At 42.1% G+C, this 23,879-nt stretch overlaps 1 protein-coding gene across 7 annotated transcripts in view; it reads left to right on the forward strand.

The window, feature by feature from the left end:
• LOC128328439 (uncharacterized) overlaps positions 1-20,757 on the forward strand; it is a 48,598-nt gene extending 27,841 nt beyond the window's left edge. For 3 of the 7 annotated variants that reach the window (XM_053258437.1, XM_053258436.1, XM_053258430.1), the window contains one exon: positions 17,906-20,757. In XM_053258437.1, coding sequence (XP_053114412.1) covers positions 18,801-19,904 — 1,104 coding nt within the window. In that variant the 5' untranslated portion in view covers positions 17,906-18,800 and the 3' untranslated portion in view covers positions 19,905-20,757. Of the gene's footprint in view, positions 1-6,778; positions 6,871-16,513 lie in introns of all 7 variants that reach the window. The other 4 variants (XM_053258431.1, XM_053258433.1, XM_053258432.1 and 1 more) reach the window with 4 other exon arrangements.
• The last annotated feature ends 3,122 nt before the right edge of the window (positions 20,758-23,879 follow it).

The following is a 23,879-nucleotide window of genomic DNA, read 5'->3' on the forward strand; positions in this document are numbered from 1 at the left end:
AACCTTCAGTTAAATCTACATAAGATTTCTTTGTGTGTATGAGGGAAGCAGCTATAAAACAGGCTACTGTGTCACCTTGCCTCATGAGACAGCCACCGTTGAAACCATTGCTCTGGCTTCTGCATGTTCACTGCATATTGTGCAGACATTATCTGAGACCTGGGGAAATAGAGGCTTCTGGAACCGTGCAGATAAGCTTATGTTCAGGTGTATTTGTACAGGCTCCATACCCAAAGTGAAATGAGTGTGTGTGTTTGTGTGTGTGTCAAAGATAGGGTTTGCTGCTGTGATGAGGGTTACTAATCCTCCAGGAATCTGCAGGAATTGGCATCAGATGACTGCTGAAAGTTATCCTGGAGATCTTAATGGCTTGCTATTACGGGAGGCAAGGCTGTCCTTAGGGCATGGTAAGCAGGGCAACCGCCCCAGGCCCTGCTCTTTTAACCCCCATTTTAACCCCCTCTTTTAACCTCCACTGGAAGGGGGGCCCCGCACTGGCTGATTTGCCCCAGACCCCGCACCCCTCCAGGGCTGTATAAGGACAAGCCTGGCGGGGGGCGGGGGGGAGGGGATGTTGTGGATGGGGAATGTTCAGGAATAACTTCATTCAGAGTTGATCACACGCTAGCTGTGATCCTATTCCATTTGTTTTCTCTATCTATATTTTAAACACCCACTCAGGGCTCTGTGTATGTATCTGTCTGGGTAGATGTAGATTAGTGACACAATGTTATAGAATTAGAAAAGAATTTGATAGGTCATGTAGCCAAATATGTGTTATATGAGTCAAGTCAAGTTTATTTACGGTCAAAGACCAGAATTTAAAACATATGTACAAATAAGAATCAACAGTGCTAACAGTAGTTTCGTATAATGCCTCAGCATAACAAATAAAACCTGTTACACAAGCTAGTCTACTATCTGATGGTTAACTTTCCTAGCTACCACACAGAACTTTGCAACATTAGTCATTATCTCCTTCTTCTGATCAAAATTATTATTATTATTATTATTATTATTATTATTATTATTATTATTATTTAATTAGATTTCTATACCGCCCTTCCAAAAATGGCTCAGGGCGGTTTACAAAGAGAAATAACAAACAAATAAGATGGCTCCCTGTCCCCAAAGGGCTCACATTCTAAAAAGAAACATAAGACACACACCAGCAACAGTCACTGGAAGTACTGTGCTGGGGGTGGATAGGGCCAGTTACTCTCCCCCTGCTAAATAAAGAGAATCACCACATTAAAAGGTGCCTCTTTGCCCACTTAGCAGGGGTGAACTAACAGAAAGCAAGTAATTAACATTAAAAGGTCTGTATGCCCTGGATAATCGACTAATAGCAGAGCAATAAAACATTGACGAAAATCCCAGTAAAGGGAACAGTAAAGTTGTTGTTGTTTATTTACGATCTTAGATCAAACATCAATATACGCAGAATATATACAATAAAAAGAAAATAATGGAAACAAAGTCTAAAATGTCATCAAATATATAAAATCAGGAATCTTTGACAGTAACCGATTGCTGTGCTCTAGCTTCTCTTAGTTTGGTCAATGTATAACAAAATTTAGCAACCGCCAGGGATATTGTTGGGTCCCTGTCTTCTAATAAGCATATAAGAATTGTCTCCACTGAGTGGCTTTGGAGATCTTTCAGATACTGAGATAAAAATAAATCTCTTTCATCTGTATAAAGTGGGCAATGTAACAGTGAATGTGTCAGTGTTTCGGGAGCAGCTCCGCAAAGGCATAGTCTCTCCTCATAGGGTTTTCTCTCAAATTTCCCTACTAGCATCGCTGAGGGTAAAGCATTCAAGCGAGCTCTTGTAAACGCCCAGCACAGCTTTGGTGAATAGATTGTATAGAAATAAGAGGCTGTGACCCAGTCTTTCTTAGTGCTTAGGAATTGTAGCGGCCTATTTACGGAGGCCCTTTCCTCCTGGAAATTTATGTCCCTAAGCCTTTGTTTAACTAGGGATCTTGCTGTTGACTCGCCCTGTTCTAACAATTGTACTGGGCAGAAGCCCATCTTCCGGAGTCTTTCCTCAACCATCATACACCAACGGGGTTGTGGGGTAGCGGCAAGGAGATGAGGTATAAGTCCTGTCGGGTAAAGATAAGTCTTAATCCAGTACAGGATTATGAGCAGCCAGGCCCTGGTCTCCAATTTCCATAGCCCAATCTCCAGCCGTATGAAGGAGTTCGGGACACATTTTGGTACCCCCAATAGTGATCTCAGAAAGCCCGATTGTACTTTTTCTAAAGCTTGTAAGTCTTTTGGTGGTCTAACCTGAAGCCCATATAGCAGCTGAGGTATCACTTTAGCCTGAAAGGCTTTATTAGCTGCCGGAATATAGCCACCACCTTGTGCCCAGAAAAATTTCCTGATTGCCATGGAAGATCGAGTGGCATTCAATTTAGTGGCACTGGTGTGCGTAGAGGTACCACCATTAAACTGAAACACCACCCCCAGGTATCTGTAAGACTTCACCTGCTCCACTCTGGCACCAGCTATGGACCATCTAAAAACCCGTTGCTTCTTTGCAAATCTCACGATTTTAGTTTTGGTGTAGTTAATTTCCAGAAATTCCTCATTGCAGAACAAACTCAAGCATTCTAACGCTCTTTTTAGACCAACTGTGGTCTGTGACAATAAGGCTGTGTCATCTGCATACATCAGGATAGGTAAACACCTGTCCCCTATCTTTGGCGCGTGAGTTTCAACTTGCCGTAGACGGGTGATTAGACCGTTTACATAGAAATTGAAAAGAGCTGGGGCTAGTATGCATCCCTGCCGGACCCCCCTTTCTACAGGGATCTCTCTGGATAATTGGCCATTGTGGTCACATTTTACTCTCAGACTCGTGTTCTCGTAGAGTTTATATATTAGAGATAGCAATCTCTTGTCGATAGAAGAGTTTGCAAATTTCTCCCACAGAGCATCCCTGGATATTGAGTCAAAGGCACTCTTAAAGTCTATAAAGGCGACATATAACGGCGCCTTTCTGCCCTCAACGTATTTCTCTATTAAACTCTGGAGGGCCAAACAGTGATCCATCACAGATCTTCCTTTTCTGAACCCCACTTGTTCTTGTTCTAGAATGTTTTCTTTCTCCATCCAGTCCAATAATTTTGAGTTTAGATGTTTAGCGTATAGCTTACCAATTACGCTTAATAGACTTATGGGTCTATAATTCGACGGGTCATCAGACGGGCCTTTTTTGTGAATTGGAACGACAATTGCCTGTCCCCAGCCATTGGGCATATTTGTTGTTCGGTCTATATGAGTGAATATGGAGGCTAAGAGCGGAGCCCACCAGCTAACATTGGCCCTTAAGAAATCGGGGGGAATGTAGTCTTTACCTGGAGATTTGCCTCTCTTTAGCTGTCCAATCAGATTCTCCACTTCTTCAGTGGTAACTGGAGGCCATACAGGCAATTCCTCCGGGGGGATGCTGGGCCGAGATGGAAAGGTTAAGTGTGCTTGTGGGGCAGCATAGATTTTGGTGAAATGATGTACCCATCTTTCCTCTGGCACTGGAATTTGTCTGGGGAACGAATTAACCCCGGATACTGAGCGCCAAAAACTGGCTTCATCCTTTTTATTAAGGGCCGTTATAAGTTCTGACCATTGTCTTTCTTTCAGGGCCTCCTTTTTGGCTTTAATCAGAGACTTGTAACTTCCCTTATATTGTTTGAATTTCGTGTCTAGAGATAAGGTATTATTTATTTTGCGGTCAACCGAGAGTTGTAACAGTACTTTTTTCGCCTTTTTACAGTCCTGGTCAAACCAGGGTTTGTTATAAGATATGTGTGAGGCGGCCCTGACCCTGGCTTGAGTGCCTCTGACCAGAAAAGGGATAAGTAGGGAAATCAAGGCTTCGTAATTGACAATCACTTCAGTCTGAGACACCAACGCCCCTTCGGGGGCAGGTTCTTCACACCGTTTAATGCAAACTAGGGTTATTTTTTTTGTGCTCCTCCATCCCCACTTCTGAATAACACCAGCTCGTGAGTCTAGCCTCCAACTCTGGGGACCACTTAATTCTCTGGGCCAAAACAGGGGGTTTCGTCTCTGGGTCATCCCTGCGGTTGAGTGAGGGTTCTATGACCCCCTCATTGGTTAGCCGGCAAGTGACCCTCAGAGGGAAATGGTCACTCTCTGGTCTTGGGATAACCTTCAGCTCTATTATTTTGTCTATCAGCCCTCTAGATACCATTACATAATCTATTATCGAGCGTTTTGTACTGAGAAAAAAGGTAAATTGGCCAGGGCAGTCTCCATTGACAGCTCCATTAAGAATATGGAGATCTAGTTTGTTAGCCAGCTGTATCAGCAGCCTGCCAGTAAAGTTACTGCCCTGGTCTAGCAGGATACGCGTTGATGCAAGAGGTGAATCTTCTGGTGTCAAGTGGGGCATATCCCCAATACCTGAGTCTTCAAGCGCATTGATTCTGGCATTACAGTCGCCCCCTATCATTATTGCTGCCCTCGGATAGTCCATCATCAGCTGCATGAGGTATCTTTCCAAGTCACCCCAGTGGGACTTACTATGTATTCTGAGACGTGAAATAGGCATATACAGATTGACAGTAAAGTAAAATGTGAAAAATCAATTCCCGATCTCCAGAATCACACAGGCACAGTCTCTGTTCTATAGGAATCCTTCTGAACCTACCCTCCAAATCATCCGAAGGTAATAGATTAAATCGGGCCATCGTGAACATCCTGCAGTATTTAGTAGGGGTGTGCATTTGGAATTTTCTTGTTTCAATTTGTATCCTAATTGAAACACCCCCATTTTGTTTTGTACCCAAATTTTCTGAATCCAAATCAACCCTGTTTTGTTTTGTAGCCGAATTTTCCGAATCCGAATCGATTTGGATTTTTAAAAAGGGTCCCAGGGCAAAAAGAGTGGGTGGTGGTGGTAGTGTCCAATGGGTGGAAGCTACCACCCAAATTTCAAAGGAATTAGGCAAAGGGCTGATTTTTTGTGAATTTTATAAGTTTACACATCTTTAAGAATTTTCCCATAGGGAATAATGGAGATTCCAGCAAATGTATCACTTCAAATCAAGGGGAAAGAGATGACCCAGAGCGGAGTGTGGTGGATGGTAGTGCCCAATGGGGGCAAGGAAACTTCCAGAATTATTTCAAAGAAATTGGGCAAAGGGCTGATCTTTTGTGATTGGATGAAGTTTACGTGTCTAAGATTTCTCCCATAGGGAATAATGGAGGTTTAGATTTCAGCAGCCCCATAATTGCACTGGGGTAGCCCAGAGTGAGGGGTTGTGTAGTGCACATGGGGTGCCAACCACCCCCATACCCACAAGCCCGTGGGGTACTGGTATATGAGATTTTCAGTGAAAAACAAGAATCCACTCTCATATGCTACCAGAAAATCTACACTCAGAACACCACAGAATCAACAGAACCCAGCACCCCATGGGTTAACAATCCTTCCCCTGGCCAATGAGGAGTCAGTAAAGAGTGGCAAGAAGCAAAAGAGCCAATGCGGAACAAGGAGGGAATTGTCAGCAGGTCAGCCCATGATTTAGGTCACCGATCAGAAGGCTGGAAGGGTGGGAAATTCAAAGTGATGTCAAACACAAAATGGAGACTGACTCAGAGATCACCACAAAATGGAGGTCCGAAACAACAAAACGTTTTGTAGCCGAAACAGGGACATTTTGTTTTGTATACAAAACTTTTGGATCTGGAAAATGGGTGTTTTGTTTTGTCTACAAAACACCCGAAACAGGCTGTTTTGGGTACAAAACGTTTTGTATCTGAGACGTTTCGCACATCCCTAGTATTTAGCAATTGTAAGTTTATCTAAATAACTAGCCGGCTTGTTGTTATAGGGCTGTAGCCCCCAAAAAAACTTCCTTGGGGATTAAAGACTGATCAATTTGCGCCTCCATATCATAGATCCATTGTTTTAGTGCCAATCTTGCACGAATGAATCCCATCTTCAGCAGGACGTCCAAGCTAAAGCCATAAAGGCTTAGTTTACCAAAAACCGATGATTTCCAACATGAGTTAAAACTATCCATAAGGGTAAGATGAGCAAGGCCTGTAGGAAAGAAACATAACTTCAGCCAGTAACTTAAAATGGAAAGCCACATCCAGGCCTCCACTCTAGGAATACCAGCTTCCAGCCTCAGGATCACGTTTGGGATGTATCTAGGGGTCTGCAAAATTGATCTTAAAAACTTTGTCTGAACGTGTGTCGTATGAGATGTGTGTATTATTTATTTATGTAACATATTTATATTCCGCCCAAAATGCAAGTCTCTGGGTGGTTTACAGTAAAACAGCAAAATTTAAAACATTAAAACAATTTAAAAATTTTATTTTAAAATTTTAAAAATGTTATAATCGTTGTAAAGCCCCTGGTGGCGCAGTGGTAAAACTGCCGCCCTGTAACCAGAAAGTTACAAGTTCGATCCTGACCATGGGCTCAAGGTTGACTCAGCCTTCCATCCTTCCGAGGTCGGTAAAATGAGTACCCAGAATGTTGGGGGCAATATGCTAAATCATTGTAAACCGCTTAGAGAGCTCCGGCTATAAAGCGGTATATAAATGTAAGTGCTATTGCTATTGCAATTGCAATTGCTATTGCTAAACCGCTCAGGCACGTAAGTTTTGGGTGGTATAAAAATGTTAAATAAAATAAAATCTATGAGTCTAATTAAATGCCTGGTAAAGAAATGTGTCTTAACCACCTTTTAAAAAGTTATCAGACATGAGGATGCTCTTTTTTCAGCAGGGAGTGCATTCCAAAGCTTTGGGGCAACAATGGAGAAGATGAGCTGGTGGCAACTACAGATGGATCTCTGCAGATGATCTCAACAGGCGGTGGGGTTCATAGCAAAAATGGTGTTCTCTTAAATACCCTGTACCTAAGCTGCTTAGGGCTTTATAGGTTATAACCAGCACTTTGTATTTTGCCCAGAAATCTATTGGCAGCCAGTACACTTCTTTTAGTATAGGTGTAATGGGGTCTCTTTGAGATTACCCAGAGACCAACCTGGCTACTGCATTTTGCACCAATTGCAGCTTCTGAACTACATAGAAAGGCAGCCCCATATAGAGCACATTACAGTAATTAAGTCTGGAGGTTGTCAGCATATGCACTATTGTTCTGAGGTCATTTATCTCAAGAAACAGACGCAGCTGGTGTATCAGCCTAAGCTAATAGAAAGTGCCTCTGGCCATTGCCTCAGCCGGAGACACCAGGAAGAGGTTTGAATCCAGAAGCAGTCCTAGACTGTGTACCTGTTCCATTTGGGGAAATGTGAACCCATTCAGGACAGGCAGATCAAGGTTGTCTTCTGAGTTCCAACCCCACACAATAGGTACCTCCGAATCTTTGTATGTTTCTCTTTTTTCATCAGAGTCAATATTATGTTCTAAGGTGGATTTCAGCTTTTGCCGAGGAAAGCAGGGCTGGACCTATCATTTGGCAGGATGAGGTATTGTTTCTTGAATAGCAGGTTTTGGTATACTAATAACAGGAAGAAAAATTCAGTTAATTAGTTAAATAGCACATTTTGCTAAGTTGGATGGTCTGCAGCATTGGTCAACAACAATGGATGGTCAACAAAATATCTTGAGTTGTTTCTGGAGACAATTGATGTTGAAATGATTATGGGATATGGGTTTAAGAAACAAAATATCTTTTCAAATTTGTGAGAAATAAAGATACATGTTTATGATATTTAGTGTGATGGTGATATACTAGTTATTCTAACATCCTACCTAAAGTAGTGCTTCGATCGTCTGGTTTTTTTGTTTTTCTCTCTCAAATCTGTATGTGGAAATCCTCATCTCAAAATCTAATTTTGGAAATTTGTCACATGTTGGTAAAATGTCTTTAAACTCTAATGCCTACACCACAGAATTAGCAACTTTCCCACTCTGCCTGATTATCAAGTAGCTGGAAATGCACAGAAAACAGGATAAGTAGAAGTACAATAGATTTCTGCGGTTGGGTTTTGTTTGTTTGTTGTTTGCTTCCACATGAACTGAGACTTGTGAGTAATAATGTAATAATAATTGTTATTATGTTATTATATTATTAATAATAAATGTAATAATAATTATTGAGGTCGAGTGCCTTTGCCAGCTCCCTCCCCATAGTTAGTTTATCAGTGTGTGATGGGGCACAAGCTCAGCTCACTGTTTCCTTCAGGCAGGCTCCCTGAGTAACTGAGTGACTGCCCAGCTCTCCCACCACTAGGGCCAGCACTTCTTGTATATTTCTGTCCTGGCTTTATAAATGCAGCAGGGGAAAAAATCACCTTATTTTTGTTTTCACAGTTCTTAGGGAGGCACAGAATTTAGTTTCAAATGCCAGTTAGCAAACTGTGAAAAAAAAATATGCTTCAGATGTTCCTGTTTATCTATACCTATATCTTTCACTATATTATATCTGTCCTTGGTAAAACGCTGCCCACAATCTCCATAGCCATATGAGGGCAGAGCAAGAGCTTCGCCATCGCAGGGAGCCAGGACACTAGCTGTGCTGCAGACTTAGGAACATCGACCGCTGCCATATACTGAGTCAGACCATTGGCTCATGTAGTTCAGTGCTGTCTACACAGACTGGCAGCGGCTTCTCCAGGGTTGCAGGCAGGAGTCTCTTGGAGATGCAAGGGAGGGAAATTGGAACTTTCTGCCTGCAAGCAGGCAGGTGCAATTCTCAGAGGAGCCCATCCCCTAAGGAGACTATCTTACAGTGCTCACATGTAATCCTATTCAAATGCAACCAGGGCAGACCCTGCTTAGTTAAAGGGACAAGTCATGCTTTGCAGCACAGCACAGGGACAGAGGAATCAGGAAGTGGTTTTTGCTTTTCTCCCCGTCCCACAATATCCCTGTTCATTGCCAGGACTATGTGACTGAGAGACATGCAGCCCTCTGGGATATATTCTTGGTAGCAAACATGGCTTTTTCTGGAAAGGGGAAGAGAAGCAAAAAATGGCTTCCTGATCTCTCTCCCCTTGTACTGTGCTGCGAGGTAAGCCCCTGCAGCACAGCCAGTGCCCCATGCTTCCTGTGAGGACAGAGCTCTTGCTTTGCTCTCATAAGGCTGTGAGATTGTGGGCCAGTATCTCTATCTTGCTTTTGGGCTTAAAAAAAATCTTTAAAAAATTATTTCTAAAGTGTTAATGTACACAAGATTGATACACTTCCAGTTTCAACCCCCTCCTTCAGGTTCTTCGTGATGTCATCCCAGAGGACATGCACACTTACACGCACCATGACTGTGGTGAAGATGCATGTAAATATACACAGATGACTCCCTATGAGCCAAGTGCTGCTTCCCTTCAATGGCCTCATAACCACCTGTCCAGGTTGTAACTGTTGTTGGATGCGTTTGAGTCACAAGCCCTTTTTGGATGTTATGAAAAGGACATGCTATGCAAGTAGCCCTGGTGTAGTGGTTAGAGTGCTGAACTAGGACCGAGGAGACCCGAGTTCAAACCCCCATTCAGCCATGAAACTAGCTGGGTGACTCTGGGCCAGTCACTTCTCTCTCAGCCTAACCTACTTCACAGGGTTGTTGTGAAAGAGAAACTCAAGTCTGTAGAACACCACTCTGGGCTCCTTGGAGGTAGAGCGGGATATAAATGTAATAATAATAATAATAATAATAATAATAATGGAAGTTAGGGATTAACATGAGCCTGTCTGGCACTTCCTTTTTCAAGCTCTGGATGGGCTCGATGGGTGGGGAGGAGTACCTTTAAGATGCAGGTAAGGACTCCTTACCTGCTCACCCCTGCCCCACCACATTTCCCCCACCAGCATTCATTTTAGAAGCAGCTGTGCGGGACTGCAGACAATGCTGTTTCCTGCAGCCCCATGCAGTGTTGGCACACACATTGCTGGGCACATGTGCGCCAGCCATTTCCGTGGCCAACACTGTGTTGCTGACCACGCACGTGGCTGGCACGCATGCGCCCCGGCCATGTGTGTGCCGACACCACACCGTGCTGCACCACATAGGGCTGCAGCCCTGCACAGCTGTTTCTAAAACGAGCGCCAGCAGAGCGGAAGCAGTGGGGTGGGGGAAGCAGGTAAGGAGCTCTTTACCTGCATCTTAAAGATACCCCTCCCTGCCCCACAAGGGAGAGCTCATGCACATCCCTATGTGAAGTGCCTACCATCACAATGAGTGAGGGCCAGGGCAGGACTTCCGGGACACTTTGGGATGCTGTTCTCATGTAGAGCGTCTTGTCAATGTCTCAGTAGGGCTACAGACTGGCAGTTATTGTGTAATGAAGTACAGTCAGATCCATTGGGAAATAATACTTTCTTAAAACAAGCATGTCTTGCACTGGCTTGCTACTGAAGCCAGTGCAAGATAAAGGCCGAGTAAACGAATGCAACACAGAGCAGGCAGAGACATTAGTAACCTACCACAGTGGGGGTTGTTGTTCAGGCCATGATTCTGGGTGTGAAGATGAGTGTGTTACAAAGGTATCCCAATTTCACCAATGAAATATTGTAGGGTATGCAAAGTATGTGTGTGCATGCGCATGTGTGCATGTGCACACACACACACATGTTATATCTGAAGAAAGAACAACAACAACAAAACCCACAAGGAATACTGACGTAGTGATTTGGCATAAACACATGCCACTTGTTATGACTTCATCCATGATTTGAGGCAACAACAAGGAAACAAGGCAAGTTCTACCCAGTGTAAACATGAAGCCTTCCAAACTCTAGAAGAACAGAGCACCACAGAGCACTATTGATGTTTAATATCTTTTGACCCATAGAGCATTATGTTTGCCTTAGTGGAACTGCTGAGTGATGGAAGCATGAATAAAAGACATGCATCTCTTGTATGAAAAAAAAATGAATTATGGCTATGTTCTCAAAAAAGCATTATAAATGATAAAACATTTATCATCAACACACCAAAAAGAAAAAGGAAAGCAAGCCATGAAGTTGTGAATTGGGAGGCCTTGAATGACATATGGACTTTTTTTTTCTTTTCTCTTTGGCACTCAGCATCTTTCCCACAATACTGATCACTGAACAAGGAACAAGGAACAATACCCTCTGTTGTTTGGTCAAAGTCACATGGAGGTTTTGTTACTAGCATTCATATTTACAGTACTGCTCTTTTGGTCAAAGTGTTGCTTTTCCAAACCAACGATTCTCAATACTTGATTGGCAGTGTTCCTTCCTCCTCATCATTGCCATGTGTCATGCAGTTCTTGCAAATGGGGACAACAACAAGGCTATGTCTCAGAGATGTTTGTGAGATGCTGATGATGACAAGTGAATATTAATTGGGTGGTGAAGCATGGCTCCATAATTGCTCAATGTGGATGGCAGAGATGGTTTAACTGGCTGTGTGCTTCCAAGCAATGTGGGGACTCTGTGCCCTTGTACATTTGTGAACATGTTTTGACTCAAGACACCAATATGAGTAACTCCTTAGTGTTAGATATGAGGTGTGTGATGGTTAAGCAGTAGGCCAATACAATACAGTGGTCTGCTTGTCCTTTAAGGTGCTGTCCAAATTATTTGACATGGGAACAATTTTGCAATTATTATAAATTAAGACTCTTGGCTACATTAGCCAATACCATAATTTGTGCCAGCACAAATCAGCCCTCAAGCAATTGACTCATCTCTTCTCATCTTATGCAGGATGTTATGTGTATGCGATAATATGCTGCCTGCAGTTTTTTAATATTATTCCCAACCTTTAAGTGTTCACGGTGAGCTAGCAGATCATAATAACTTTATTTCCTTATGGTAAAAGTAGCTTTTTTGCAATCAAACTCTGTAGGCAATTTGGCATGGGTAATGACTTACAAAGTCTTTCGGATGCTGAGAAAGATTGCTCCAGTTTTTCTTTACTTGCGTGGTAATCCTTACTTAATTTATTTACAAAAACTGGTTGCAGAAATGAAATATTAGGTTTCAGTGAGAACAGTTTATGTCCATATCTTTTTAGGGTATATTTCCTAACCTTGTCTATATAACTGTTGCAATGGTTATTCCTTCAGATTGATAGTAGTAAACGACAAAGGGCAAATTGTTCACAATAATGCATTTTGGAAATAAAAACTTCTGAAACTGACTTTTGTGCATGGACTCAGAAAGCTGCCTTATTCTGAATCAGATCTGTTCACACATGAAAATAGTTGCAGGCTTTGGCACATGAGATTCTTGAGAGTAGGTTAATGGCACCAGATCCAACACTGCAGAATCAACATGTTTGTTCTTATACAGACCTCACTGATTACTAAACTGTCTTCATATATTTTCAGTTTATTGAGTTACAGTTTGGAAATATATAATCAACCAATGCTTAGATTTTGGCGGCATGGGACAGGGAAAGAGTGCCGTTGAAATCTTGACTCCCTCAATTTTTCCTGAATTATGGCCTCCTCTGCTCCCCACAACATAATTCGAGCTCTGTGCTCACTGCTTCTGAAATCCCATTTTAGAAGCACTTTTTCTTTTAATACAAGTTGCTTGGTTGGTGAGGGAAACAGCAGGAGAAGCGTATTGCTTTTTTGTGATGCTTGTGAGCTCCCCAGAAGTATCTGGTTGGCCTTGAAAACAAGATGCTGGCTTAGAAGGACCCTTGGTATGATCTAGCAGGGCTCTTCTTAAGTCATCTCTGAAGAGTTGTTATGCTCTAGTAAGCAGCCCGTTATTGGCGTCATAAAGGTTTTGGATGAGAGTGGAAATTATACAAGAGAGCAGAATTACTAGCCCAGGTTCTTATCCTTGGTGTCAGAACTATCGTTTCTACTTAGCATTGAACTATCTTTTATACTTTGTGGGTTTGGGTGGTGGTTGTTTTTTAAAACTGCTATCTGACAATCCATCACATTAATTTTTACAAACTTAGCTCAAGTTTGGCATCTGTTTGGGTGAATGGGGCAACTTTTTGAGTAATTGCCTTATCCCCTCCTTTAAGAAGAAGAACTCAGAATCTGGTCTCTTGAACAATAGGGAATTTCAGCTGAAATGAGAGGCAATCACTCATTTCTGACAATCGTGTTTAAAGGTCAAGCAGGAAACAGTGAACCAAATCCTTCGATACTCCATCTCCATACAAACACATCCTGGTTTCAAAACATCTAGTTTTAGAGCATCTCCATTGATAGCATCCTTTGGAATCTTAGGTATTGGAAACTTCTTGTTACTGGACTATAAATCAACCAAAATATTTTAGAGAGTTATCTATAACTTCAGTGTGGGGCTAATAGATTAATTTCAGTTATCCTGATTTCCTCTTATTTCATGTCTGACCTAAATATTTTAACCTCTAGTTTGTAATTTTGATTTCATATTTGTCCTGAATACTGAGTGATCTCTACTACACAATCTATTCAATTTTTTTCAGAAGGAAATCCTATAATATCCAATGGAGGTTACTGCCAGAAATGTTTGCATAAGATTGGAGCCAAATCATTACAGGGAAAGGTTCTGTGGGAGGAAACAATTTCAGGAAGTGATTAAGTAAGAAGCAACAATGATGTTGAGGGGAACAGATACACTCTAAACTACATCAAACAATTGTATTTGCTGTTTTAATTCTTTCTGATGGGGATACAGTGTGATAAATCAGAAAAGTATGACAACAGAATTTAAATAATTTTAAAAGCCGGATTTGTGGGAAGATGGGAACAGTAGGAAGGACAAAGAGGAAGCTGCAAAACAACCAACTCGTAACATCCCATCCATATTAAACTGTTTCTCAGTGGTACATGCATTGCTTTTGTAATCAAATCCATCCACCTTGCTTCAGATCATCCTCTTCTTCTCTTTCCTTCAACTTTTCCCAGCATTATGGACTTCTCAAGGGAGCTGGGTCTTCGCATAATGTGTTCAAAGTATGATAGTTTGAGCCTGATCATTTGTGCCTCAAGTGAAAATTCTGGATTGATTTGTTCTATGACACGTCACGGCATCTAAATATCCTCTCCAGTAACAAACTGTACACTTCCATCAAACTACAAGCTTTCCAGTAATTAAGAATGGGTTTGTGCATAATGCAAAACCATGGCTCATGTTTACCATAGTTAAGAATCCACACAGTGGTTTTAGCTTCCAGACATACAATAGGCAAACCATGGTTTACAACTGCTTTTCTGCTTTTGTTTCCCATCTACTCAGGGCCTAAGTCCTAAGCATGTCTGTGCCTGAACTGGTGCTTTAGAAGAATTCCAGACTAATGCTTCACCAGTGCTAGTGTGCTTGTGTTTCTGTGTTATTCAAAAACTTTTATGTATTTATTTATTTTAACATATTTCTGTATCACCCAAAACTCACGTCTCTAGGCGGTTTACAGCAAGCAAGCAAGCAAGCAAGCAAGCAAGCAAGCAAAAAGTTACAACAGAAGTTAAATAAAAATAAATGATATAGTAAAAGTTAAAACATTACAACAATTTAAATTTTAAAACATTTTAAAACGATTTAAAAACTACTCAAACAATATTTAATTAAAAGCCTGCGTGAATAGCTGTGTCCTTAAAGACTTTTTAAAAGTTGTCAGATATGGGGAGGCTCTTAGTTCAGCAGGGAGCGCATTCCAAAGCTTTGGGGCAGCAGCGGAGAAGGCCCATCCCCAAGTAGCCACCAGACGAGCTGGTGGCAACAGCAGACGGACCCCTCCAGATGATCTTAATGGGTGGTGGGGTTCATAACGAAGAAGACGTTCTCTTAAGTATGCAGGGCCCAAGCCGTTTAGGGCTTTGTAGGTTATAGCACTTACATTTATATTAGGGATGTGCAAAAAATTTCGGGCACAGAACGATCTGTGCCCGAAACGAACAATTTCGGGTGATTCGGGGCCGAACCGAATCACCCCCAATGTCAGCCGATATTTTTCGGGCACGAGCCGAATCACCCGAATTTCGGACCCGAAAAATTCGGGTGATTCGGTTCATGGTTGATTTTTGGCGATTTTTTGAAGTTTTAGTGACTTTGGGGCAGTTCGGGGGCATAGCATGTGATCTGGGCGAGTGGGGTGGGGTGGTAGTGCCTAATGGGTGCAGGCTACCACCCCAATTTCAGGGGGATTGGGCAAAGGGGTGATTTTTTGAGAATTTTTGAAGTTTTAGTGACTTTGGGGCAGTTTGGGGGCAGAAAGTGGATCTGCCCCAAAAGAGTGGGGTGGGGTGGTAGTGCCTAATGCGTGGAGGCTACCACCCCAATTTCAGGGGGATTGGGCAGAGGGCTGATTTTTTGGGAATATTTGAAGTTTGGGTGTCTTTGGGGCAGATTGGGGGCAGAAAGTGGATCTGCCCCAAAGGAGTGGGGTGGGCTGGTAGATAGCGCCTAATGGTGGAGGCTACCACCCACCCCCAATTTAAGAGTGATTGGGCAGAGGGGTGAATTTTGGTGAATTTATTTTTATGAGGTTTGTCTTCATAAGGTGAAGTGTGCTAAATTGATTACTTCCTCATATTATTCATAGTAAAGGAAAGTGTGAAAAAGTGAAAGTGGGGTCATGAGAGTTTAATTGAAAAAAATCTCATTTGCTATGATACAATGAGAATTCACACCTCAGAAAAAACTTAGGCACTACCATTAAAACATTAGGCACTACCACCCCACCCCACTCTTTTGGGGCAGATCCACTTTCTGCCCCCAAACTGCCCCGAAGTCACTAAAACTTCAAAAATTCTCAAAAAATCAGCCCTTTGTCCAAACCCCCTGAAATTGGGGTGGTAGCCTGCACCCATTAGGCACTACCACCCCACCCCACTATTCTGCCGCAGGCCCCACTTTCTGCCCCAAAGACATGAAATTTTCAGAAATTTACCAAAAATCAGCCCTTTGCCCAATCCCCCTGAAATTGGGGTGGTAGCATGCACCCATTAGGCACTACCACCCCACCCACTCCTTTTGCCCAGATCCCATGCTATGCCCCCGAACTGCCCCAAAGTCACTAAAACTTCAAAAATTCACCAAAAATCAGGACTTTGCCCAATCCCCCTGAAATTGGGGTGGTAGACTCTACCCATTGGGCACTACCACCCAACCCCAAAATTTTGCCCCTGGGCCCCTTTTTACCCCCCGAATTGATTCTGATTCGGATTAAATCCGAACCGAATCAAGGGTAATTCGGGTGACCCAGATTCGGGCACAAAACAGAACAGGGGTGATTTGGTTTGGGTCCGAGCCGAATCACCCAAAAACCCGAATTGCACACCCCTAATTTATATAGCGCTCTATAGCCGGAGCTCTCTAAGCGGTTTACAATGATTTAGCATATTGCCCCCAACATTCTGGGTACTCATTTTACCGACCTCGGAAGGATGGAAGGCTGAGTCAACCTTGAGCCCCTGGTCAGGATCGAACTTGTAACCTTCTGGTTACAGGGCGGCAGTTTTACCACTGCGCCACCAGGGGCTCCAGGTTATAACCAGTACCTTGTATTTTGCCCGGAAACCTATCGGCAGCCAGTGTAGATCTTTCAATATGGGAGTAATATCTTCTCTCCTAGATGACCCAGAGACCAACCTGGCTGCCACATTCTGAACCAGCTGTAGTTTTCGGACTACACACAAGGCTCCACATAAAGCGCATTGCAGTAATCCAGTCTGGAGGTGACCAGCATATGTACCACTGGTGTGGTGTCATTTATCTCAAGAGACGGATGCAGGTGAGGTATCAGCTGAAGCTGATCGAATGCACTTCTGGCCACTGCCTCAACCTGGGACACCACGGAGAGGCTTGGATCCAGAAGCACCCCCAGACTGCATAACTGTTCCTTCCGGGGAAGTGTGACCCTATCCAGAACAGGCAGATCAAACTCATCTCCCGGGATTTGCCCCCGCACAATGAGTACCTCCATCTTATTTGGATTCAGTCTCAGATTGTTATCCCTCACAGCCCATCACCACCTCCAGTCAGGCATTTAGGGAGGTTATGCCCTCTCTCAATGATGTTGACATGGAGAAGTAGATTTGGGTGTCATCAGTATATTGATAGCACCCTGCACCAAATCACCTGATGATCCCTCCCAGAGGTTTCATGTAGATGTTAAACAACATCTGAGACAATACAGAGCCTTGAGGGACATCATACAAAAGTTCAGATTTTGAAGAACAACAGTCTCCATCTGAAACCTGCCCGAGAGGTAGGAGCAGAACCACCGTAAAGCAGTTGCTCCCACTTCCAAGCCCCTCAGACTCTCCAGAAAGATACTATGGTCAATAGTACTGAAAGCCGCCGAGAGGTCCAAAAGGTCCAACAGAGTCACACTTCCTCTGTAAATTCCCAATTGGAGGTCATCCATCAGGCTGACCAAGGCAGTCTCTACCCCATAGTCTGCCCGAAAGCCAATTTGAAATTGGTCTAGATAATCAGTTTTCTCCAAAATTGTCTGGAGCTGGGAAGCCACCATCCTCTCAATTACCTTGCCCAGCCACGGAAGGTTGGAGACAGGCCTGTAGTTGTTCAACATGTCTCTGAGGGCCTTGAGTCCACTCAAGGACATATTTTCAGGAGGCACAAAGTGCTTCCTGGGGAAAGAGGAGTCTCTTGAAATTTGCCCCCACTGCTGAGTCAGCAGTGGAGCTGAATTTTTCAGAAGCAGTGGTACTTCTCTGGTTGCACCAATGCTTCATTCGTCAGACTATCTAATTGCCATTTACCCCCCCTAAAAGGGTATGGATTGACAGATTAAGCTTTCTGCACTGCTTTTTGTGTGCCAATTTGTAATATATCATCAGTCTCCATTGCTATTCTCCCAGTATCCCCTTCCCAGTTTTTAAAGTGACCTATTCTATTTGTTTTGCCACTGCCTAGGGAGAGTGGATAGTTAAAGCATTAGTTCCCAATAAATTGCTGCTAACTGCCAGCTCTAAACAAGTACTGCTTTGTCTCTCTCCAGAATAAATGGCTGTGCTACAAGAACAGAATGAAAAGGACTAAGAGAGGAAAGCTGCTTGCTAGAGACACACAGTGCCAGTGATCTTTGTATACTTTAACTGGCAAAGAATTGCACATTTGTCTTGGAACTAAACGTGTATGTATTAAAAGTAGAAGTGAGCTTATGTCAAATGAGATCTGCCTCATGGTCTAAGAAAAAAAACACCTGGAGGTTTTTCATACATGGCTCTATGCCTCGGGGTATCTGAAGAGCGAATCTGATTTGTAGCAGATTCAAGGCATTTTAATTTGAGGGATTAGATGGACCATTCTCATAGCCATCAGCACCTCCATCAACAACTTCGAAGAAAACAGAAGCCCCAGAGTTTTTATTCAAAAGCTGCTGGAAATAGAGGACTTTTTTACCCCGGACATAATTCGGGCTAAGCCAGAATTCGCAGCCTCCCTTCGGAGAAAAACAAAGCCCTGTCTATCCTGGTTCCTGATAGCCTGCAGGGAGGTTGGGTTAAATCCAGCGAATATGTGGACTGGCACACTCCAATCAGGAGTGGATTCGGGTGGGGGGAGCCCTGTCTATAAAACCTAATGGTTTGGATTTTGTGAAGTGTGTTTGATGAAGTCAATTGGTATAACCCCAAAGTATTTACTGTATGTAAATATGTGATAAGTCTCCCATTTAATTAATTTGTATAAATTGAATAAACAATAATAATATTGTTTTAAATTGTTTTAATAGCTGTTTTGTTTTGTTTTTGTTGTATTTATTTGTGTGAACTGCCAAGAGCTTTTGGAGTCAGGTAGTATACAAATAAAATAAAAATATAATAATAATAATAATAAGAAGAAGAAGATACCAAACATCTAAAACACCAAGTGAAATCAACCATCTGCTGTACATGGACGATCTGAAGTTGTATGGAAAGTCCCAGTCAGAAATTGAATCACTGCTAAACACTGTCCGTATATTCAGTAGCGATATAGCAATGGATTTTGGACTAGACAAGTGTGCTGCATTAATAATGAACAGAGGGAAAATAACAAAAACAGAAGGAATAGAACTGCCCAATGGAAGCAAGATCAAGAACCTGGAAGAGAAAGAACATTACAAATACTTGCGCATTCTCCAGGCAGATAACATTGCACACACTGAAGTTAAAAGAAAAATTGGAAGTGAATACATCAGGAGAGTTAGAAAAATCCTCAAGTCCAAACTCAATGGTGGGAACACCATACAAGCCATAAACACCTGGGCTATACCTGTTATCAGATACACTGCAGGAATAACAGACTGGACCCAGGCAGAGCTAGAGACGCTAGATCATAAGACCAGGCAAATCATGACCATCAATCATGCTCTGCACCCCCGCAGTGATGTCGATAGGCTATACCTCCCTCGCAGCTCAGGTGGAAGAGGAATGCTGCAAGTCCATCAAACAGTAGAGGAGGAGAAAAGAGGCCTTGAAGAATATATAAAGGACAGTGAAGAAGATGCACTTCAAATGGTCAATAATGCGAAACTATTCAACACCAATGAAACAAAGCAGGCCTACAAAAAAGAACAAGTCAAGAACCAAGCAGAAAAATGGAAAAAGAAGCCCCTGCACGGTCAATATTTGCACAATATAAGTGGAAAATCAGACATCACCAAGACCTGGCAATGGCTTAAGAATGGCAACTTGAAGAAAGAAACAGAGGGTTTAATACTGGCTGCACAAGAACAGGCACTAAGAACAAATGCAATAAGAGCAAAAGTAAAAAAATCAACCACAAACAGCAAGTGCCGCCTTTGTAAAGAAGCAGATGAAACAGTGGACCACCTAATCAGCTGTTGTAAAAAGATCGCACAGACTGACTACAAACAAAGGCATGGCAAGATAGCAGGGATGATACACTGGAACATCTGTAAAAAATACAAGCTACCTGTAGTCAAGAATTGGTGGGACCATAAAATTGAAAAAGTTGAAGAAAATGAAGATGTAAAAATATTATGGGATTTCTGACTACAAACAGACAAACATCTGCCACACAATACACCAGATATCACTGTAGTCGAGAAGAAAGAAAAACAAGTGAAAATAATCGACATAGCAATACCAGGGGATAGCAGAATAGAAGAAAAAGAAATGGAAAAAATCACCAAATACAAAGATCTACAAATTGAAATTGAAAGGCTGTGGCAGAAAAAGACCAAAATAATCCCAGTGATAATTGGCACCCTGGGTGCAGTTCCAAAAGACCTTGAAGAGCACCTCAACACCATAGGGGCCACAGAAATCATCATCAGCCAATGACAAAAAGCAGCTTTACTGGGAACAGCCTATATTCTGCAACGATATCTATAACAGCAACAACATTGACAATAAAATTAAGCCATCCTAGGTCCTTGGGAAGGACTCGATGTCTGTATAAAACAAACCAGTCAATAACACCTGTCTGACTGTATAAATAAATAACTGTAGTCGAGAAGAAAGAAAAACAAGTTAAAATAATTGACATAGCAATACTAGGGGATAGCAGAATAGAAGAAAAAAATAGAAAAAAAATACAAAGATCTACAAATTGAAATTGAAAGGCTGTGGCCGAAAAAGACCAAAATAATCCCAGTGGTAATTGGTGCCCTAGGTGCAATTCAAAAACAACTTGAAGAGCACCTCAACACCATAGGGGCCACAGAAATCATCATCAGCCAATGACAAAAAGCAGCTTTACTAGGAACAGCCTATATTCTGCGACGATATCTATAACAGCAACAACATTGACAATAAAATTCAGCCATCCCAGGTCCTTGGGAAGGACTCGATCTCTGGATAAAACAAACCAGTCAATAACACCTGTCTGACTGTGTAAACAAGAAATAAATAATAATAATTAAATATGATATCCATTTTCTGAGCATCAGGTCCTGGGGACAAACCACAGAGATTTTATGATATGCAATATTCTGTAAATTAGTTTCAAGTTCATGAGTGCCAAATGCATCGTGATGCTTATGGGTGAGGAAAAATTCTGGTATTTCCTTCGTACGTAAGAGAAGCTGAAACTTAAATGCAGCACTTGCTTGCCAACTACAGCTTGTTTTCTAATACATGGGGTGGGGTGGGGGGAACCCACTTCATTTTTGTTCATGGATTCATGAGTGGAGGAATGAGGAAGTATGTAACACAAAATATGCCGGAACATTTGCAAGGTGCAGATGGAAACTGCCTCCAGTAATAGTCGCTCTTTCAAGCATCATTTCAAACTTCAAATGTGTGTGTGTGTGTGTGTGCGTGCGCGCACGTGTGCATGCACATGTGCACACATACCAGTAAGAAAATGTTTTCCCTGACACATCCATGTGCAAAATAGAACAGTGATATCAGGGAAAGCTGGTTGTATACTGAAGCAAGGCCAGCTTGCACAGCAGCATTTGGCAAATGCTGGTTAGTCTGTTGTGCTTGATAAGCATCTAGAAAGCAATTCTGTAAGTCAACCACTTGACAGACTGGCCTGATAATCGTGGAGCGTCAAGAAATGTTACTGAAATTTATTAGCAAAAGGAAACCAAGGCCCTAACTGACTCTTTCTGTCACAGTTGGGGGTATGATAAACAAAAAGGGAAATAAAAAAACAAAACCATTATTTTGCAATATTATTTCTTTGTGGATATATATATACTCTGAAAATGAATCTGCCAAAATGGGAAACAGCAACAACAACAACAACAACAAAACAATTTTCACCAAGCACGCTTTGGAAGTATTTAAAAGGGGAAGGAGTTGATTGCTAGAAAGAAGACTTAACAGGGTATTCTGTCTGTAAGTTGAATCAAGTCAGGCTTCAAATCTATAGTTCTTTTCTTGTGTTGAACTCCTGCTGACACCAGTGGGAGTTTTATGCACAGAGGCCTTGCAGCTTCACGTCCAGAGCAGTTGCTGTGACAATTTGTTACCATGTTGGTTGCCAAGTTGTATTCTCAATGGGAAGCTATTATTACTTAATATATTTGTTCTCCTAGTTACCAGAGACCCCACCAGTGTGCAAGTGTCCAGTTTCCAGGTACACAATCAGGAGGGACAGTCTACCTTAAAATACTGGTTCATAGGACAGTAGAGTAATAGATATAAAGTAATATTTGTATGCATTAAAATCCATATCTGTATATGAGTAATGGTGCTTCTTATTAGCTATGCACTCTTTATTGATAAATCAATAAAGCAATGTATATTTTTAGTTTTGTTCTACTCTCAGGGCTGTAGTCAAGGCGGGGCCAGTGGTAAGACTGCTCCTCTTCGAGAAATAGTTCAAAGTAGTTTGGGGTTGTTGTTTTTTAAAGAAAGAAGCTTCTTAATTTGTGATATGTTACCTTCCATTTAGCCACCTAATGGCACAGTGGGAAAATGACTTGATCAGCAAACCAGAGGTTGCCAGTTCAAAGCCCTGCTGGTATGTTTCCCAGTCTCTGTTTCCCAGTCTATGGGAAACACCTGTATCGGGCAGCAGCAATATAGGAACATGCTGAAAGGCATCATCTCATACTGCACGGGAGATGGCAATGGTAAACCCCTCCTGTATTCTACCAAAGAAAACCACAGCACTCTGTGATCGCCAGGAGTCGACACCGACCCAGCAGCACACTTTACCTTTACCTTACCTTCCATTTAGGATGAGACTTTGTTTTTGGAATACAATAGTAAGATTTGGGGTTTTTAAAAAATCAAGTGCAGCCAGTGTTGCATAGGAGTGGCTAGGGGATTAGAAGCCCCCTCACTCCAACACAACAAATGGGAGATATTGGAGGTTTTGATTGCACAATTTCTGTTATTAGAAGCATATTGACTTGACCAAACTAGTAGGCCTCTTATCTTCAGGAGTGACCTTACAGTAATTGTGAGTCAGAAGCAGTCTGGCTGGGGAATTTCATGGTATAGTAAACAGGTAGTTAAGTTACTTAGGCTATTGCAAAGACATTGGTGGAATTTCAACATATTATTTATTTTTTTATTTGAAACATTTAATATACCACCCACTCTGAAGACTCTGGGTGGTGTACAAAAACATACAGAGCAAGTTAGCATTAAAATGACATTCTAAATTAAAAACTAAAGTAACTAACTTTACTTTGAATCCAACATGGATGCAAAAACAAAAAACCACAGACATCCTGCAGTTTGACGTAGTGGAACATGGCAAAATCAGGGAATTTCTTGGTGGGATGGTTGAGTAAAATGCTCATGACAAGGTGGGAGATCCAATGAGAAGATTCAACAACTATGGTTATCGAAAGGGTATAACAATAATGGAATTATACTGTACAGGATAGGGTGGTGCTTTTTGTTTTGTTTTTCTGTTTTGTTTTTGGCCCAAATCCAAAACACCCCCATTTTGTTCTTTCTTTGAAATCAGCCAATCCGAAACACCCCAGTTTTGTTCTTTGTTCAAAATCACAAAATCCGAATCTGAAACATTTTGTCTTTTAAAAAATGGCCCCAGGGCAAAACTAGTGGTTGAGGGTAGTAGTGCTCAATGGGTGGAAGCTACCACCCAAATTTCAGAGGAATTGGGCAAAGGGCTGATTTTTGGTGAATTTTTGAAGTTTAAGATTTTTGCCATAGGGAATAATGGAGGTTTCAGCAAAAGTATAGCTTCACATTGGGAGGAAAGGGGTTGCCCAGAGCAGAGTAGGGTGCAGGGTAGTGCCCAGTGGGGGAAAGGAAGCTGCCAGAATTATTTCAAAGGAATTGGGCAGAGGGCTGATTTTTAAAGATTTAATGGAGTTTACATGTCTTTAAATTAGGGGTGTGCAATTCCCATAGTGCACTTATGGGGCTGATGAAAGCTCCATTATAACTTCTTATGAGGAAAAACCTTAAAGATGCGAAAACTTCAACAATTAACCAAAAATCAGCCCTCTGCCCAAATCCTTTGAAAAAATTCAGGTAGCTTCCTTGCCCCAACCTGGCACTACCACCAACCCCACCCCGCTCTAGAACACC

The sequence above is a fragment of the Hemicordylus capensis genome, chromosome 5 (assembly GCF_027244095.1).
Source record: "Hemicordylus capensis ecotype Gifberg chromosome 5, rHemCap1.1.pri, whole genome shotgun sequence".
Lineage (NCBI taxonomy): Eukaryota > Metazoa > Chordata > Lepidosauria > Squamata > Cordylidae > Hemicordylus > Hemicordylus capensis.